Here is a 16334-nt window from a genome sequence, read left to right as displayed (position 1 = left end):
TGTTCTAATCTTCACTCTTCTATTTATCATCCAAAATAAGCAAACTCCAAGATATTAGAAATGATGATAGGCTTGGACCTTTCAACTTCTTTACTCCTTTGCCTTGTTCCTTTCCTCTTCCTCTTCTTCATCAATCTTTTCCCATCCAAATCAACCAAAATCCCAAAATCTTATCCAATTATTGGTTCCTATTTCTCAATCTTAGCAAATAAAGAACGTCGAATTCAATGGACTTCTGATGTTATTCAAACCACTTCTAATCTCACTTTCACTCTAATTCGTCCTTTTGGTTTTCGTCAAATATTTACTGCTAACCCCTCGAATGTTCAACATATCCTCAAAACAAAATTTCATATTTACCAAAAAGGTGATGTATTTAAAACAACCATGTCAGATTTTCTTGGTGATGGTATATTTAACGTGGATGGTGAAATTTGGAAAGACCAAAGACAAGTTGCTAGCCATGAATTCAACACAAAATCACTACGCAAATTCGTCGAAAACGTTGTTGATGCAGAACTAAACGAACGGTTGATTCCAGTTCTTGCTAATGCCGTTGCTGAAAAAAAAGTTCTTGATTTTCAAGATATATTACAAAGGTTTGCTTTTGATAATATTTGTAAAATTGCTTTTGGTTATGATCCTGCTTATTTATTACCATCTCTTCCACAAGCAAAATTCGCAGTTGCTTTTGAAGAAGCTGTTAGATTAAGCAGTGAAAGATTCAATGCTATTTTTCCTTTTCTATGGAAAATTAAAAGAAAATTGAACATTGGAACTGAGAAGAAATTTAGGGTTGCTGTGGATGAAGTTCGTCAATTTGCAAAACAACTCGTCAAAGAAAAACAAAGAGAATTGAATGAAAAATCATCACTTGATTCAGTGGATTTATTATCAAGATTTTTGAGCGTGGGACATAAAGACGAAGATTTTGTTACAGATATTGTGATAAGTTTTATATTAGCTGGTCGTGACACAACATCTGCTGCTTTAACATGGTTTTTCTGGTTAATTTCTGAAAACCCTAAAGTAGAAGACGAAATCTTGCGTGAAATTAATACGAAGTCTGAAAGTCCAGTGTATGATGAAGTGAAGGACATGATATACACACATGCTTCACTTTGTGAAAGCATGAGATTTTATCCACCAGTTCCAGTGGATACTAAAGCAGCAATAGAGGATGATATTTTACCAGATGGTACATTTGTGAAAAAGGGTACAAGGGTAACTTATCATCCTTATGCTATGGGTAGAGTGGAGAAATTATGGGGTAAAGATTGGGCAAAGTTTAGACCAGAAAGGTGGTTAGATAACGATGAAATGTCAAGAAATTGGACTTTTGTGGCTAGGGACACGTATACATATCCTGTATTTCAAGCAGGGCCAAGAATTTGTTTAGGTAAAGAAATGGCATTTTTGCAAATGAAGAGAGTTGTGGCCGGTGTATTAAGACGGTTTAAGGTGGTTCCAGTGATAGAAAAAGGCGTTGAACCAATCTTTGTGTCATATCTCACTGCGAAAATGAAAGGTGGTTTCCATGTGACAATTGAAGATAGGGAAAGTAAGGATTTTTAATTTGATCTTTCAGATATCATGGCCAAAAAAGAATTATTTAAAATATTCATAGTGTTTTATACACTCCTATTGCTTCTTCCACTTGCCTTAAAACTGCTTTGGATTTTGTGACATTTATTTATGTCTTTATTACGTATAATATAAAGCTTAGCTGTAAGTGCGTAATTGTTTGGGTCATCTGCACTTTTGTCCCTATTTTGTGCTTGTCTCTAATTTTTGTCCCGCAGACGGAACTTATGTCTAACGGGAAAGAAGTTGTAAGGGATCTAAAACAAGTTGTGTCAGATTTTTTAAAGAATACATAAGTTTCTGTTGAAGGGCAAACCGTGCAATTTCTTCTAATTCTTTAATTAGTGTTATGCATCATTTTATCATTTTGTAATGAAACTAGAAATTGAAACCCATGCCAACACGAGCCCAAGTCAACATAGAGCATTTTTTTAACTTAATTAGTTCATTTGACATAAAGCTTCATTTTTTAAATATATTTGAATGCGCTTCATCCTTGAAATGTTTACATGACTTTTGTTTTACTTACCAGTTTTATGTCTTTACTTAATGACATGAAATTATGGAGATTTGAAATGTCATTTTTATAAGGAGAAAACCAAACATTTCTAGATACTTCGTATTAAGTGATTTTGTTTTTATTTCTACGTAAGTTTTTCACTTCTATTATCTAAGGAGCAGTAAATTATGCATCCCGAGTGTAAGTGATTTAAACTACACAGTGCTGACAACCAACACTATATTTAAATGTACACAATATTGTTTTATTTGTCATTTTATAGCCTGTTCGTCACGAAGATAATTTATTTTTAACTCACAAAAGGATGATTTAACTTATAAGAAAAATTCATATATGACAAAGTGGGAAACGTCACCACGAAAATAGAAGTGGTTAGCTCAAAGAATAACTCTACGGCTAAAATCAAATACTACACTAATACGCAATTAATTTCAACGTTTTATAATACAAATTTTACTACATCGATGAGCTAGTTTGGCGGGAATGAGGTGAAAAAATTAAGTTTTATAATGCAAATTTTTTGCTGAATGTCGGTAGGAAAAATTCTCTGGTTCTAGTATAGTCAAACCTCTCTATAATTGTCATTAGCTATAACAATATTTCACCATAATGACCTATTTTTTCTGGAACTTTTTTTTTTTCCATGTTATATGTTACTTCTTTATAACAACATTCTACCTATAACAACATTGACATTCATTATAGCGGTACACTCTTTGTAAAATTACTTCTATAACAGTTATACTCAAATATTGTGTAATTATATTTTGTAACAACATTTCACGACCTATTTTTTCTGGAACTTTTTTTTTTCCATGTTATATGTTACTTGTTTATAACAACATTCTACCTATGACAACAGTGACATTAATTATAGCGGTACACTCTTTGTAAAATTACTTCTCCATAACAGTCATACTCAAATATTGTGTAATTATATTTTGTAACAACATTTCACCATAACGACCTATTTTTTCTGGAACTTTTTTTCCATGTTATATTTTACTTCTCTATAACAACATTCTACCTATGACAACAGTAACATTCATTATAGCGGTACACTCTTTGTAAAATTACTTCTCTATAACAATCATATTCAAATATTGTGTAATTATATTTTCTAAGAAATATATTATGTATAAAAAAATATTAAAATATTTATGGTAATCATCATTACTGTCACGGACATAGTAGAAGAGTTCAACTGCTAAGCCCTTACATAGCCTTCAAGGGAAAACTATTAAATTCCCTTTTGCTAAAAGTTTGGACAAAATTATTGGTCAATTCAAGCGTTATATTATCACGAAGAGGCTGAAATCTACGAAATAACCTACAATTGTAGAATTTTTACGTCGAACTTGAAATATTTAAATTCTCAAATAATTTTAAATGCATATGTTCCTTAGATTTAAACTTTTTATCGGTATGGTACTACTAGTTATTGGATTTGTTAGTAATTTATTAGTCCTTTCAATTTTTAATTAATGAGAATATTGAATCAATTGAAATTTCAAAATTAACAAGTGTATTGTTTTCGTTTAGAACATAAAAAGCTAAATGTACAGAAAAATAATTATTTGCATACTTTTGTTTATAACAGGTAAATGAGATCTTAACAACAAGTGACAGTATACATATATAACAACACCTCACTATAGCAGTCATGAAATTTTCAGACAAACGCTGCCCTTATAGAGAGGTTTGACTGTATTGTGGGTAATTGCCTACCTAATCTTGATTTATTGTTAACTGTTACCTTTTGAAATATTTTACCGAGAAGTATGGAGTTTAACGATAACTACCGAGCGTTTGACTTTCTAGATTTGAAACATAATTAACTGGTGACATCTATTCTCTGTCTCAAAATGTTTAACTTAAGTAAATACGTTGTGATTGTATTGTGGCTGTTATTGTGACTATAGTTTGAACACCTTGCTGGCTAGTTAGCCAACCTTTCATATTAAAAAAATAAGAATATTAAAAAAATGAATACAACAACGAGTCCGGAACCAAAATGACCCAAAAAAGGAAGAAATGAATCAAAACACCCCACGAAAAACCACTAGTACCAAAGTATCCTTAACGCAGTAAATTACAGCGTTAAAGGACTTAACTGTAACAACGCAGTTAAGTCCTTTAGCGCAGTAAATTACTGCGCTATACTGACTTGTATAATGCAGGAATTTTCTGCGTTATACAAGTCAATAAAATTAGGGTAGAACCTCCATCTTCCAACACTTCTCTATTCTCCTCCATTTTTCACTCTTTTGCCATACTTTACCCCCCACCATAAATCATGTCTCAAAATTCTGAATCATCATTTCATGCTATAGAACCCCACATATGTTATTGTGGTGTATATTGCCGGCTCAAAATATCAAGGACCCAAGAAAATCTGGGCAGTCATTTTTGGCGTTGTAAAGTGCCTGAAGTAAGTTTATTTTGCAACTTTTTATAGAGTTTTTGTCACATTGTCTACGTTTTCTACTTTACAAAAATTATTTTTTTATTTGTTATTATATTAGGTAATTGGTGGGTGCTCATATTTTCAGTGGGTTCCCGTGGATAAGACGGTGGCGTCGAAGTTTAAAAAGGCACCGGTTGATGGAGATACCACGATTTCACGAAGCAATGTAGATACCATGAAGTTTGATTTGTAGTGTCAACTTAGGGAAGCTCTGGAAAAAATTGAACTTCTGGAGATGTTGCGTAAAGAATCAGAAGAAAAAAGGAGTTTTTTCAAGGATAATCTTAAAGACTCTTAATGCGAGACAAAAGCCTTGGAAGAGAGAGTGAAATTTTGGAGGATGATTTGTGGTCTCTTGTTGTTGTTTGTAATTTTGACATGTTGCATTGTCGGCTAGGTTTATTATTTCCTATGTAGTTTGTTTTTATTTTTAGTAGTTTGACTTTTTATGTATTATGTATTTTCTATGGGTTTTCTAATGTATTATGTAATCGCCACTTTTTATGTAGTAGTTTATTTGTGTTTTCTATAAAAAATTGAATCGTTGCACTTTGTATTTATGTATATAATGTTTGTCAATTCTAACATGCTTAAGTAAGTAAATAATAAATATAAGAATAAATGCAATACTAAACATACTAATATTCTTCTAATTAATGACATCATCATAAATTAAAAATATAATTAAAATCACAATATTCTTAATCATCAGAATTAAAGTTGTCGATATCATGCTTAGATAAATATTTGGGGTTTCTTAAGACAAAACTTCTTTCTGTAGATGTTAGTTCCCTACCGGTTAATGATGCTTGTTCTTCAGCCAACTTGAACAAGTAAAATCTACAACGTCGTGCTATCATTCAGTTGTTCTCTTTCCTAATCCTCTTTACAACAACCTCGCAAGAATCTTGATCAGTTCGAGGCATGCTCATTGAGAATCTTGTTGGGATTGGAGCGTTGAGATTTTCTAAGTCACAAACAAGACATTGTGATTCGACATACCGATATGCCCATTCGCGACGTAAATCACAATAATATTCACGTGGATCTGAATATTTTAGCTTGCGAAAATCGTCATTACGCTCTATTAAAAGGTGGGGTTTGAAATCGTCTAGCACGAATTCACTGTTATCGGTTGAGGAATCGCCGGAATATAACTGCTATGATCCAAGCTATTATCACCACTGCTATTCAGTTCCTTTGGAAAAAACACCAACCAATCTACATTTCTATTATTCGACATTGAATTTTTAGTAGTTTTCTACGTAGCGAAAGGCTACTTATGTAGGTATCAAACTCAATAGGTTGTGGGATCATGACTATGACCCCACCTACTTTATTTAAAATAAATATTAATAATATCATGGGGAATCATCGTCATCGGACATCTCATAGTCTGAGTCCCACTTGGATGTGACTTAACAATTTCGACTATATCCATCCCTAATGCAACATACTTGCATTCAGTTGTTCTCTTCGCAGAAACGATTAAGAGAAAAATTCAACTCTAGGCATTGACGTAGCACAACTTTTTGAGCGTTTAAGTCCAAATGCCCTAAAGTTTTGTTCCAGTGCTACAGCTTCCCTAACACTCCAATTTCACTCATCTGTCATTGTATTGTTGTAACATTGATTGTATCTCTCGTTCGGGTTATTCTAGTATTCAAAATCTTCACCCAATTCCCATGTCCTACCCATTGCTTCGAATATGTCTCTTGTACAGAACGATGTAATACGACTAATGTTTTGAAATTGGTTAAAAAATGACATAATAACTCAATTTTATGTGGTTGCTAGTTATTCGTCAATTACGTTATACAACTTATTTCTATATAACGCTATTTTACATGTGTTATGCATGGTGATTTATGATGTTTTTGAATGAAAACTCTGCTTGACAACACAATGCACGCGTTTGACAATTTTATATGACACATTTATATAATGTTGATTTTACATGTGTTATGCATGGTGAATTTATGACGTTTGTAAATGACAACACTGATGTTACACCCCGTATCTTAGAACTAATATTAGACTCGTATCGTTAGAGTTTTAGTGAAAAATTTGAAGGTATGAATGTTTTACAAAAATGGTTGACAGACCTACTTCCGGCAGCCATAACCCCTTGATTAGTTGGGAAATTGGAAAAGGTCTCGTAATGAAATTTGTAGTTCGTAAAAATACCTTTTCGTCTATATAAAGATCAGGCGAAACAGAGATCGGAGCAAGAAGTTATGAGTGTCACAAAAATGCTCAGAGGTGTAGTGCACCCAAGTTAGCCACGCGAAGGGGGAATGGTCCTTGCACGTTGGCCACGTGTCGCTGGCCCAGAGCGGGAAAAATAAGCTACAAAGTCTCGCCTGCATAACAAGCCCGCATTGTGGGCCCAACGCGCGAGGGTCGGGTTTTTGCATTTTAACTTATATTTAAGCTTGGGGTTCATTCCCTAACACCCCTATTCACAAAAAATCATCTTAAGGCAAGAGAGAACAAGTCCCAAGCCCCAAGAATCCTCCAAGGTAAGTTCTATGATGATCCTAGGTTGGTAAATCCTTCTAATCAATAGAGTTGTGATTGGAACATTGTTGTTGGACGTTAAAACCCTAGAACTTGAATTCAAGATGATTGAACTTCAAAAAGCTAATGCTTATACTCTCTAATCACTTATAGTTGGGAATTTATGAGTTCTTGGGAGAATAGTAAATGGGTTTGATAAAAAATATCATATGAAATATGCTAGGGTTTTGGATTGTTGACTTGAGATTGATGTAATCATATGGGTGATGAAAAACGATGTTAGTTATATCTATTTGGGATGGCAGAATCACCCAGAAGCAAGAGAATGAAAATTAGGTGAAGAAAATACCATTAATGAAGGTTGTGGAACTTTATGCCCACCGAGTACTTGATGAAATGCTTAGATGATCAAAGCATGGATATTATTGATAATATGGAATCCCTCTGACTTGTATTGCTATAGATTAAAGTTGAAAGGGGTTGATGAATGATGTATTATGCTCAAAGGCCAGAATTAAGGGATATGAGACTAACTCTCTACGTTTGGGAATGTTAATGATTCTCCCTACGCCACGTTCTTTTACAACGTAACTAATTGCCTCAAAAATATAGTTAAGCTTAGTTCCTTTTATAGCTGCAAAACTTCTATTCTCTAGTTTCATAATTCATTCATGACTTTCATTCTGAACGTTGTGAGCTCAGTACGTAATAAATATAGACTTGTGTTGGATACCCATGAGTCTCAATCTAGAATACTTAGCATGTTTATAAACTAGTTAAAGCTTCAGTTCTCATAATCAGTTCATGAATACATGTCTCAGTGAATCATTGATCAGTATGTCAGTGTTGTACCTTTCAGTATGATTCTCAGTTCTTTTATATAAATTGTTTAATGTTTAACACCTGTGTTTTTGGGCCTAAGCCCACAGTTATGTATATGTATACTTGGCTCTGAGGCCACATACTTACGCACTTATATTTGGCCTGAGGCCACATATTATGATTTCAGTAAGTAGGTGATTCTTCATTCAGAACATGACGTATTCTTATATTTTCTTCTTTTGTTCACTTCAGTTATCAGATCAATTTGAGTTTCAGTACTTACAGTTCTTTCTTTTAGTTGCTTTACATACCAGTGCAATTCAAATGTAATGACGTCCCTTTTTGCCTGGCAGGGAATTTATTGGTTGACGACTCTGCGTGCTAGGACATCTTGTACCAGGTATTGGTGAGCCTATGTCTTTCGGAAAATTATCCTTCTTTTCGGTCTTTATAGTATTTCAGTTAGCAAGGTATGCCGGGGGCCTTGTCCCAGTAAACAGTTAACATTTTCAGTATTCTTTAGAGGCTTCATAGACTATAGTTACAGTCAGTTAGATGTTTAGCAGGCTTATGTGTTAGCCTTGTTAGGCTACTTATTCAGTATTTCTGCTTTTATGATATTTCAGTTAGACTTTTAGTAGATCAACATGTGTTAATGTTATTTCCGTATTTAGAATGTTTTGATATCACATATTGATTCAGCCAGCCAGTTGGTTCTCTCGGTCATATGCAGTTAGGCATCGAGTGTCGTAATACGCCCAGGCTATGGTTCGGAGGTGACAAAGCTTGTTATCAAAGCCTATGTTCAAGAGTCCTAGGGAGTCTATGAAGCCGTGTTCAGTGGGGTCACTCTTACGTGTGTGTACGCGCCACACATGTAAACAGTTGACCACCAAGACATCTAGGATTGTCTTATTTCTTTCATACTCTAGATTGTGCAGTTAGAGCTATGCTTTCAGGAATCCTTCTAAATCGTGCGAATTACGTATTTTAGAAAATGACTGCGAAAAGAAAGTACACCAAGAGGACTTTAGCTACTAGCCAGAGGGCTATGGCTAATGCTGCTCAGGAGGAGGACACTCCGACCCAAAGAGTTGCATCAGGCTCAGTACCCCACCTGTTACCAAAGGGCCTATGGAGGTCCCAATTACTCCGCAGCCCAGTGCTTCAGACATGGATGTCAGGGGGCTATCCAGTTGCTCACCCAGATTGTTGCTTCTCAGGCTCAATGGCAGGGAACAAACACTATTGATGGGACAGGTAGTTCCAGGTCCAAGGAATATCTCAACATGAAACCTCCAGTTTTCAAGGGGTCCAAAAAGGATGAGGATTCGCAAAACTTCATTGATGATGCTCAGAAGATATTTCTAGTGATGCATGCTACAGAGGCAGCAAAGTTTGCTGCCTAGATGGTCAACCACTAGGCATCCAATCTAGAGTCATTCAATGTTCCATTCTCTTATAACATCATCGGTACCAAGTTATGGTTCAATATTAATAACATATGAAATGAAGATGCATACTATGCATGAAGTCATCATCAACAGTAAGTCATAAGTCAAGTTTCCATCCAGCTAGTCTCCCATGATACAAAGAATCCTCCAAATCATATATGAAATGTTAAGCATGATTCCTAGAGTTTCTAACAGGCCACAAGCCTGAACACATAAAGCCACAATACAAATAGAACGTAACAAGGCGACAAGCCACAACAAATCAGCAACCAACGTAGTAGAATTCCATCCCAACTCCACACCCGAGAACGTACATGTTGTCTCTGACAATCACTAAATATACATATGCTTTACTAACCGAAGTCTAACCATAAATTAAGCCGTAACCTACCTGAAAAGCCGAACAACAATCTTGAATCGTCAAACTTGAGCCTTGACCTTCCTTTGTGCCTCAGAGTAATGGAAGTCTAGTCATATCCGAATACGGTATCAGAATCAAGAAGGACAACACCCATAAGCCTTACTTCTATTCAAGTCCAAATCCTAACTCATGAAATGGGAAAAACGAACCCTTAAGGGTAAAATGGTCAATTCGAAGGATAAATATGAAATTCATACTCTCGGTGATCAATTCCCATCAAACAATGGCTAGATTAACTCATGGATTAGTCCAATTCGAATTCTAGGTGAAACCCCCAAATTTGAGTATAAACCCTAACTTTCAATTTCACAAATTGGTCACTAATAATGGAGATTCATGTTATATAGCCACTACCCATCAATTCCATACTTAATAAAGCTTAATCTATCCACAAATCAAGGCTTGAAAACCAAAAACTCATTCAAGAAAGAAACCCAAAACCCTCTTTAATACTCATGTTATTGGAAGACTCTAGCATGGATTAGGGAGTTTCTAAGGTGGATTATGAATCATAAATGAAGAATGATGATAGATGGACTTACCAAATGAAGAATCACCCCCAAAGTCTCTTGAAATGCCCTTCTAGAAGCTTAGAACCGAATGGAAAAGAATGAGGCACTTAAGGGTTTTATCATCTCATTAAATACTAGATTGCCTCGTCACCCGCTGCAGTGGTGACATAGCTGCTATGACGGTCACCCCCAATACACTAAGCCGCTATAGCGGCAGGGCCACCGCTATGGCGGTACTGCTGCCGTGGTTCTGCTATCGCCATAGCGGTACACTAGACACCAGAAATTTCCTAACTTTCATAAGTCTCAACCCGAAATTCGACTATCACCCGAGGCCCCACACACAAAAACCAGATATGTAGACGTACATAAAAGCACGCTACGAACACACTTGTGGCCTCAGAATTCCCAACGGGAGTCTCATTGACCAAGTCAACCCCAATAGCCTAAAACCAACTTTCTAACCCAAGTCTCAAAACGCACCCGAGCGCCTTGGGAATCGAACCGAACATACCAGCAAGTTACAAATGACCATTCGGACCTCTCGAAATTGAATGATTTTTGAAAAAGGTCCGTTTACCCAAAAGTCAACTTTGAGTCAAACATTTTTCACTTTAAAGCTTATTTTCACAAAAACCTATCTAATACTCATCCGATGGCCTCGGAAATCGTACCATCCGTCACCGCAAGTCAAATATATGCCAACAAATCTCGAGGAAAAGTCAATAGGGTAAAAAGTACCGTAACGGCCAAACGGGTCGTTACATTATATATAGTGTATAAGAACATATATGTAATGTATAATAGTGTATGAGGATGTATATGTAAAGTTACAAAAGAAGTCGAGCAACTTATATATAGCTATGCAAAACAGATACATTATCTAAACACCGTTGGCCACATAGACTGCAAACTAAATGCATGAGCCGTATATATAGATTATTTCCCCTTCTATAGAAATAAAATAAAAAAAGGGAGGCCTAAACCTCATTAGGTCTCTCTTTTTTTTGGACCTCTTTTGCGGTCGATTTTCGGTGTTTTTTTCAGTAGTGGCCATTTCCGTATTTTGTGTATGTTGTATCTCCCTCTTAATGCATGTACATTACTAGTTCTCCTTAGTTAATCTTTATTGTTATTTACTCACTTTTCAGTCATATCTCCCTCTCAATGCATATAGATTACCAATTTTCCTTATTTGTAGAATTTTTTTCTCCGCTGATTCTTTATTTCCTTTCATATTGTCATGTATACATCTCTCTCTCAGTCTCTGAGAGAGAGAGATGTACATCACAGAAATACAAGCCTTTCAACAAATCTCTTTTAATTGTCATATCCTTCATTGATTTCAATTGTCCCGGACAAGATCAATGTGAGTTTCTCTATTGAAAGAAGTAGCTCCAGTAGTATAACATAATTATATTAATTCTTCTACTTGTTCTTACAAGTACCATCATCTCTAGTGAAGCCACAATATCTCTTGAAAATATTCATCGATTATTACTTTCTTTAGAATATCTACCCTTCCGGCCGCCCGCACCCAATCCAGGCACCGGGATACCTATTCCACACACACACACAAATAGTAACAATTTTATGATAAATGTGGTCACTGAAAGAAACTTTGTTGGTCGCAAAGAATTTGCTCATGATGCTTCTATTATTCCTCTTCCGACTAATGCTTGGCTACTCTAAGCACCTTGTCGCTTTTGGATTGTTTTTCGCTTAGAATTGAAGAAAAGAAAAGAAGCTTATCCATGTGCGCCACTATTTGTATTATTTTGTTTTCTTTGTCCTAATTTCATATTTATTCTGATGTGGCACGTCAAATAAAAGAATAATATTGTCGATCAATTTAGTGATTATTACATGCATGCTATCTTTGTTCAAGAGAAATACATAAAATATTCCTCTAAACTTGTTCACAAAATTCACTTAGCAATTTAACTTTACGGGCATTGATTTAACTTCCTATACTTTTTTGAAATGAAATAAATACCACCCTGAGATTATAATACCAATATCATAATGTGAGGTGCAGTACACGCGCGCCACATCATTGACATGTCAGCAACATGTCAGAGCCACGTAAAAAACTATCTAAATTTTAATTTTTTATTCTTCTTCATTTCTTTTTATTATTTCGTGGTTTTTCCTTTTCCTTTAATTATATTTTTATACACTAATTTATCATTAAAATCATGACAATTTCACAGCTTGGATGGGAAAAGGTAGCTAAGAAACTATATCTTCTTTGTTTCGGCTAATAACAGCTTGTTGTTCCTTGAAATATTCCTCCTTCCCCCAACCCCCTTTGATGACCTATATGATGCTAATTGGTCTCTTTCCTTAGATATTAAATTCATCAATTATGAATCAAAGCTCAACCTCGTTGCTTGCTGTCTATGAAATCTCATTTTAAATTGAGAGGGAGATTAAAGAGGCCTGAGATATGGACGATCCCTAAAATCATGACAATTTAATTCGCATATTTTTTCATCTTGTTTTCTCAATCAGCCGGAAAACATGAATAGGACCGACACTAATTGAGAGGCTGGCGACTGTTTCAACAGTGAGAATCGATGTGCACCACAACACAGTGTATCTATAGCTACGAAATCTAAGCTACGAATTTTAAAAGCGTAGCTATTGCCTATTAATAGCCACAAAAATTTGAATTACGTAGCTATTTACATATTCGTAAAATTTCTTTGTCACGAAAATCAAATTGACAAAGCTAATTTCTCATTTTTGCTATAATTGCTAACAATCGTGGCAATACTTACCGAAATAGCTATAACTTTATTGCTACGATAAACTCTTATAACTAATCATAAGTTTTTGCCACGCGATAAAAGTTACTGTAGCAATAGTAACCTTTTAGCCACAATAAATTATTTGAAAAATAAATATTGTAGCTAAATCAATAATTTTGCTTCAGGTTATAAAATTTGTGGCAATAGCTAAATGATATAGCCACAAATGTTTTGCTAAAAAGAAATTTCGTAGCTAATTATTAATTTTTGCCACGGATTGAAACTTACTGTAGTAATAGTAACCTTTTAGCCACAATAAATATTTGAAACAAAATGTTGTAGCTAAATAAATATATTTGCTTCAAGTTATAAAAGACCGTGGCAATAGTTACATAATATAGCTATAGAATTGTTACTATAGTGAAATTTTGTAGCTAATTATTAATTTTTGCCCCGTGTTGAAATTTATTATAGCAATAGTAACCTTTTAGCCATAAAAAGTTATTAAAATAAAATATTACAGCTAGATAAATATTTTTACTTAGAGTACTAAAAATTCGTGGCAATAATTGGCTTAATAGATATAGTTACTTGTCATGACGAAATCATATAGCCACAGATTTATTGTTATGATAAAATTTCATAGCTAATAATTAGTATTATTTAGTACGAATTGAAATTTGTTGTAGCAATACTAATCTTTTAGCCAAATTAAATAATTTGATTTCCTATACTTGTAGTTACCATAAAAATAGTATGAATATAATCATAATAAACACATTAAATTAAATGGCTGCAGAAATATAGTTGTAGCTCAAAATTTTCAATGTTTCTATTAGCTTTTTCATTCACCATTCTTCAGAAGTTACAGATATAATACGAGGGAGGGTTATAACTATTTCCAAACTGCCATCTATGAAAAAGTACTAGCTTTATTTACTATTTTGAAACAAATTATAACCAAATATACATGCACATTCTGTTACCATTTTCAAAAAAAGTATACCTTCACATTACACAAGGAAGAAAATAATACATTGTCTGGGAATTGATCACATGGTCCTAAAAGCGCTACATAAGCTGTTTGACTTGAAATCAAAAGAAGAGCCAAACAAAAGAATCCAATTAGTAGAATGGAGTTGTTAATAGCCATTTTCTCAAATCAGAGGCATTTTTTCGTCTATGTGTTTGTCTGTCTTGTTTTGTGTGCATTTTCAGTTTTATTTGCTGAAACTTCAAAGTGTTTTTGCGCCTAACAAAAGTTTGTTTACAATCAGACATGGGTAGGAATGGTCTTCGAAAAAAAATTAGTCCGTTGACTGATAATGGTAATATGGAACCTCCTAAGAGTGCTCAAACGACGCCGGTTAAAGAAAATTTGCCAACACAACATGTGGAAGAACTTGTTTATCCGGGTACAAATTGAATTCATTATTATTATTATTATTATTATTATTATTATTATTATTATTATTATTATTATTATTCTTTTCAATTAGATAAATTTGCGTTTTGTTTAATCATATATAGCTAACTCATGTTCAATAATTTTGTAGGAAGTGTGGACACGCTAAGTGAGATTGAAATTAGCTACCATTATGGTGGTTATTTTGTATTCTCGCCTTCTAGAAAATATGTAAACGGGAATTTGATAAAAACAAACACGGACATTGATTTTCTTAGTTACTTTGATTTATTGGCTGATTTAAAAAAGAATTGTAACTTCGATGTTTTTGAGGGAGATAAGTTCTTTTATCTGAGAGGTGATAGAGTTGTTAGTGATTACGATGGGTTAGTCGAATGTCGTGATGATTCGGATGTTAGGAACATGCTTGTTAGTTATAAAAGGCATAGGGCGAAGTCTATTGAGATTTATGCGCTGCCAAAAGATTGTGATATTTTTATGAGTACCGGAGAAAATAGTTCTAGAGAAAATGCGTCAGAAGAGGTAAATGAATCAGTTGTGGAAGAGCTCGAATCAGCAAATTCAACAGGTGCCTTTTATTTTTTATTGATCTTTTTTACTTCTATCAATATTTTTACTTGACGTTGTCTATTTAATCTTCAATTTTAGGCTCAAACGTTGTGAAAAGAAAAACTAGAGGGCCTACCCGTTGCATAAAAATAATCAACTTACAAGAGGGTGAAAAGTCACCTGTAGAATTTGATGATGTTGATGATGATCAAGCTATTGGCAAGAATGCAACTCAATTTACTTGGTTTTGGGGGCAAACAGTTAGAAATCGAACTTGTTGCCCCTTAAAAGTAAGTGGTTGGAAAGTGATTGAGGAAGAAAAGCTCGACCATATGTGGGACATCATTTTGGTAAGAAATAAAATTTATATTTCTTCTTTAATTTTTTATGGTTGCTAGTTATTAGAACATAGCAACTGTTCTTCAGATAACTATTCTGTCTGCTTTAGTCTATGGTGTTCCCAGAGATTACTAAAATTGTATTTGTTTTATAGGAAAAATTTAATTTTGATGTTCCTGAGGGAAGAAAATGCGCAATTCTTGGTCATATGAGTGAAATCTACAGAGGCTATAGGCACAAGATGAAAAACACGTATTTGATTCAAAGACAACTTATCAACTTCACTTGCAAAACAAGCCTAAACTTGTTAACGCAGATGAATGGAAATATTTGGTCAGCCTTTGGAGTGATGCTGACTTTCAGGTATTTAAATTAATTAGTTTACTATTTTTTTAAATTATTTTGTATTATAGAAACTAATATTAATAATTGTTTGTTTATCAACTTTTGTTCAGAAAAAAAAAAAAAAAAAAGCACGCAGAACAATACAAATAGATCGAAACGTTCATTGCCTCCATATATCTGAACTAAAAGTTATGCGAGACTTAGACACAAAACGGTACACATATAATATTTAGAACAGAGTTAGAAAAATTATATTTCATTATCGAAATTTAACTAATGGTAATGATTATTATTTTTACAGGCGGAGAAAAAGATGGAAAAACTCCTTCTTGTGTTGAAGTTTTCATGGAATCTCGCAAGAGCAAAACAGGAAAATAAGTTGATGCTTTTCAACAAGATGCTAGTGTAATTTCAACGTGTTGGCTTTCCTCTTTATCTCCTTAAAATATATATTTGCATACATGTTTGATTGATTTTTTTGATTGTAAGATCAATTTGGCCAATTTAAAAAGCAGCAAGAAAAAGGAGAAATTTATTTAAATGATGATGATATCTTCGAAAAAGTACTTGGGGCAGAAAAAAATGGATATCTTCGTGCATATGGCCCAGGAAAAAATAATAG

At 34.1% G+C, this 16334-nt stretch overlaps 1 protein-coding gene across 1 annotated transcript; it reads left to right on the top strand.

The window, feature by feature from the left end:
• On the top strand, nucleotides 1-1752 carry LOC132610662 (cytochrome P450 94A2-like). Its single transcript, XM_060324982.1, has one exon. The coding sequence runs from the start codon at nucleotides 61-63 to the stop codon at nucleotides 1573-1575; it is 1515 nt and encodes a 504-aa protein (XP_060180965.1). The 5' UTR covers nucleotides 1-60; the 3' UTR covers nucleotides 1576-1752.
• The last annotated feature ends 14582 nt before the right edge of the window (nucleotides 1753-16334 follow it).

Source organism: Lycium barbarum, chromosome 9 (genome assembly GCF_019175385.1).
Source record: "Lycium barbarum isolate Lr01 chromosome 9, ASM1917538v2, whole genome shotgun sequence".
NCBI classification, from domain to species: Eukaryota; Viridiplantae; Streptophyta; class Magnoliopsida; order Solanales; family Solanaceae; genus Lycium; species Lycium barbarum.
The sequence above is the reverse complement of the archived record's forward strand: the minus strand, read 5'-3'. Positions and strand labels throughout refer to the sequence as shown.

What these genes read in the sequence shown, in the direction of transcription:
- LOC132610662 (XM_060324982.1), top strand. Translation starts at nt 61, where the DNA reads ATGATGATAGGCTTGGACCTTTCAACTTCTTTACTCCTTTGCCTTGTT.